General features: G+C 41.1%; 1 protein-coding gene across 1 annotated transcript; it reads right to left on the bottom strand.

Annotated features, from left to right (window-relative positions):
* Window positions 1-259: 259 nt before the first annotated feature.
* On the bottom strand, window positions 260-3,043 carry LOC119292796 (chaperonin CPN60-1, mitochondrial-like). The gene is made up of 15 exons (XM_037571498.1): window positions 3,022-3,043; window positions 2,697-2,866; window positions 2,494-2,589; window positions 2,249-2,353; window positions 2,076-2,159; window positions 1,914-2,003; window positions 1,757-1,837; window positions 1,602-1,661; window positions 1,452-1,529; window positions 1,285-1,371; window positions 1,024-1,123; window positions 835-938; window positions 654-759; window positions 489-566; window positions 260-399 (listed from the first exon to the last, which is right to left on the bottom strand). Exons 1-14 carry the CDS (start codon window positions 3,041-3,043, stop codon window positions 550-552), a joined length of 1,200 nt encoding a protein of 399 aa, XP_037427395.1. The 3' UTR covers window positions 260-399; window positions 489-549.
* Between the last annotated feature and the right edge of the window lie 516 nt (window positions 3,044-3,559).

Genomic DNA, 3,559 nt, shown 5'->3' with positions numbered 1-3,559 from the left:
TATCCTACACGTCTAAATCACTGAAAAACGCCAATCCAAGCGCGGATAGTGGATTTACAAACATTAGTGGATTGACATGATACGACGCCAGATGTGCAAATAACCAACAGCATGGTCGCTGCCAACCTTTGATGAGGCAAGCACTACTAGATAAATTTCGTTGTTATATGCTGAATCAAAAATCAGCAGCATAATATTTCTACTACAACATTCAGGCATGCGGCAACAAGCGAACCGCAAAATCAAAGGTTAGACACGGAAGTTATAGACACAGACCAGGCTAAAAAAAGATCTGGCCCTCCTCGGCTCTTGGCACCGCGCATGCTGGTACTACCTTCTCTGACTGGGGGTCAAGGGCTCAAGACTGATGCGTGCGCGGATATCATTAAGCATGCTTCTCTGCAAACAGAAGGAACAAAACTGGTGTTGGCCACTGAATGTTGCACAAAACTATTTTTAAGTATACAAATGCAGAAAGGGAACATTACCCTTTGACATCCATCATGGCTCTTTTGACCGTTCCGACCGTATCAATGCAAGACGCCTTCACTACGTCCACGTATCACCTGGTGGGGATATCAGTTTACATATGCTTAACCTTCACGTTTCTAAGTCCCAACAAACAATCAAAGGAAACTTATATGCATCCCTACCTTGAGTGGCATCGTATATCAGATCACTGTTATCCTGCTCTAGGAGTTTCTGAACAATGACGTCCCCTGGTTTGCCAGCAATGGAGGCCATGTCGTACACAGGAGTCTACAGAATACTCATGTCATGTGATGATGCAAGAACTATAGTCTACGAATTAACTGAAAAGGAGAAATTCCACACCTTAAGCGCATTTTGAACGATCTGAACACCCCTTTGTTGTCCAATATTAGCAGTATGCAAGTTATCTAGGAATTTTGATGCATAAAGGAGGGCAGCACCATCACCTATACATTACACATCAGACTTCTACCCATGACATTTCCTCATATCTGATAACACAAAAACTCAACAACAGAAAGAGTATGGTACCTGCGACAATACCCTCCTTGATTGCAGCCCGTGTACTGCTCAGCGCATCTGCCACCATCTCCCTATTTTCGACAACCTTTTCTTTGCTTGCTCCACCAACCTAAATGAAATATCAGATTAAAATGCTCATAAAAGCAACTCACAGCAGACATTAGAATCTGCACATTAGCTGTTCAACTGCATCTATCTACCATTACTTGTGCTGGTAAGAAGTGCTCAATTGCTTTATCTTGAAGTTAAAAATAGGATTATGAGCCTTACCTTCATAATAACAGCACGACGGTAAAGCTTTACCAGCGTCTTTTCATCGTGGTGGTAAGAAGTGCTTAGTTCGGTCACATTTTTCAGCTGTTAGAAATGAATTTCACAGCAATAAGTATGTAACATAAGTTTCTCATGGAAAATCTAAATTGGAAAATAAAACGAACCTCCTGAGTTTTGTTTTTAATGGACTCTTCGTCTCCAGCTCCAGCCAGGATGACGCAGTTATCATTGGATACAATAACCTACAGGCACACAGTTCGTTTGGTTGGTAACTTCTAAAAAAAATACAATTCAGCACCAGCAAAATTAGTTACCTTGTCGCACTTGCCCAACATCTGATACTCGAGACTCATTCCATTGTCTTCCGTAAAGATCTAAGACCAGAAAAGGTGTAGAATTTGATATAAGTGGATGGTATGATTAATGATCTGATAAATTTGAAATAGTCTAAATGAAAGAGACAACTTACTTCTCCACCTGTAAGGGTAGCAAGGCCACAAAGGTTAAGATCTAATGTCCGTCCATAGCCTGGAGCTTTGACCACACAGACCTACATTTCGTGTCCAGTGATATGAATAAATTATATGAATAATTAGCCACAAAGCAAAGTGAAAGTTAATACTGACCTTAACGCACTTGATGAGCTTTTCGTCCACAATGTAAGATAAAGCTTCCACATCTACATCATACGCTACGATAAGTAGAGGTTGCCGCTTCTGTTTAAGAAGAAATCTGTGCATTAGTATGCAAACAGGGGGCCTAGGAATCCATACTGAAAATGCAAACACCTTATGAGCCAGTTCCAATGCTTTGACAGCATTAACTTTGGAGAGCTTCTTATCATGTATCAGGATCAAGGGATTGTCTAGTTCCTGTGACCAAAGAACAACATTAATATAAATTAAGATGATTTGAAGCTTAAACAGCAGGAACACTAAGAAAAAAATAAAACAATACTTACACATTTCCTGTTCTTATGATTGTTAACAAAATGAGGTGATGTGTATCCTCTTGTTAACTCCATGCACCCCATAGTTTCATACTCATTGCATATGGTGTTACCATCCTATCAGATGTGCCACGTGACAACTTAGAAAGAGATTGATCATTCTAAACAGTTTCATATTAACAAGTATATAAACACATATGAGTCCAACTGAGCACACATGAGGCCAAAATTGAGCAGAAAAAATGTAATCGACTTACCAAAATTACGATGACTCCCTCCTTTCCAGCCATCTCGATAACATTTGCAATGATGTTGCCAATTTTTGTTTCCCCATTAGCTGATATGGTAGCCACCTTTGGAACAGGGCAGTGAAAGTTATTGTATGCATACCCACAAAATGAGAACAATCAAAAAAAGAACAAGCAGAGATGAAAGCTTATGACTGCAAACCAATAGGTACCTGTGCTATGTCATCTGACGTGATGATCTCTCTGGCCATGCCCTCCAGGTTCGTCGCAACATCATCAAGAGCAATCCTGATGCCATGTATGAGATCAATCTCAATCATTCCAGAAGCTATGGAGTTGCAACCCTCATCAGATATTGCCTTTGTGAGAAGATCTACATATACTGTGTGTGATATTGCAGAAACATCAGCCAAGGCATACAATGGCCCTCGAATGAGACAATAAGGTAGTATTGAAATTTTGTAACATCAGCGACTATAAGTAACTTTAATTAAAGAAATACACATGAGAGTTAAGTTAATTGGTAAGTTTTCATACCAATCTGAATTCTTCCAGGCATCTTTACAGGTCCATTATTGTCGATATCAGGGCGCACTGAAGGAGGCGAACCAGTGGAGCTCGGTTGATAACCTTCAGGGGGTAGTTGACCTCAAAAGAGTAAAACCAGTGGAGCTCCTTGAAATACACACGTCCAGAGCCCTTTTTACCAAAGTCCACGCCATAAGAGTTCAGGAACGGGTTAAAATTCTAACCCCGATTTCTCTGCTTTTCCATATCCGGTCAGAACGACCATGTGATACTCAAAGGGCTTCAACAGATCCCCCTTCTTATTGAACTGTGGTTTGCATGTGTAGATTTCATCCTCCTCCAGATCTTCAAAGCCAGGGCCAACAATTAAGACGGCCAGAACTGGCTTTCCACTATCAAGGAGCGCCTTCAGGTCATCAAAACTGATGGTATATCCATGGTAATAGCAGCCGTCCACTGCAATATCCTTGGTGCCTTCCCAGCGAGAGCTAGTAGCCTGAACTCCTAGATATTTGCAGATCCAGGCTGCTGCCGCGGGCCTATGCAG

This window comes from Triticum dicoccoides, chromosome 4B (genome assembly GCF_002162155.2).
Source record: "Triticum dicoccoides isolate Atlit2015 ecotype Zavitan chromosome 4B, WEW_v2.0, whole genome shotgun sequence".
Classification (NCBI taxonomy): domain Eukaryota; kingdom Viridiplantae; phylum Streptophyta; class Magnoliopsida; order Poales; family Poaceae; genus Triticum; species Triticum dicoccoides.
Note: the sequence above shows the minus strand (reverse complement) of the source record. Positions and strands in the feature narration are given on the sequence as shown.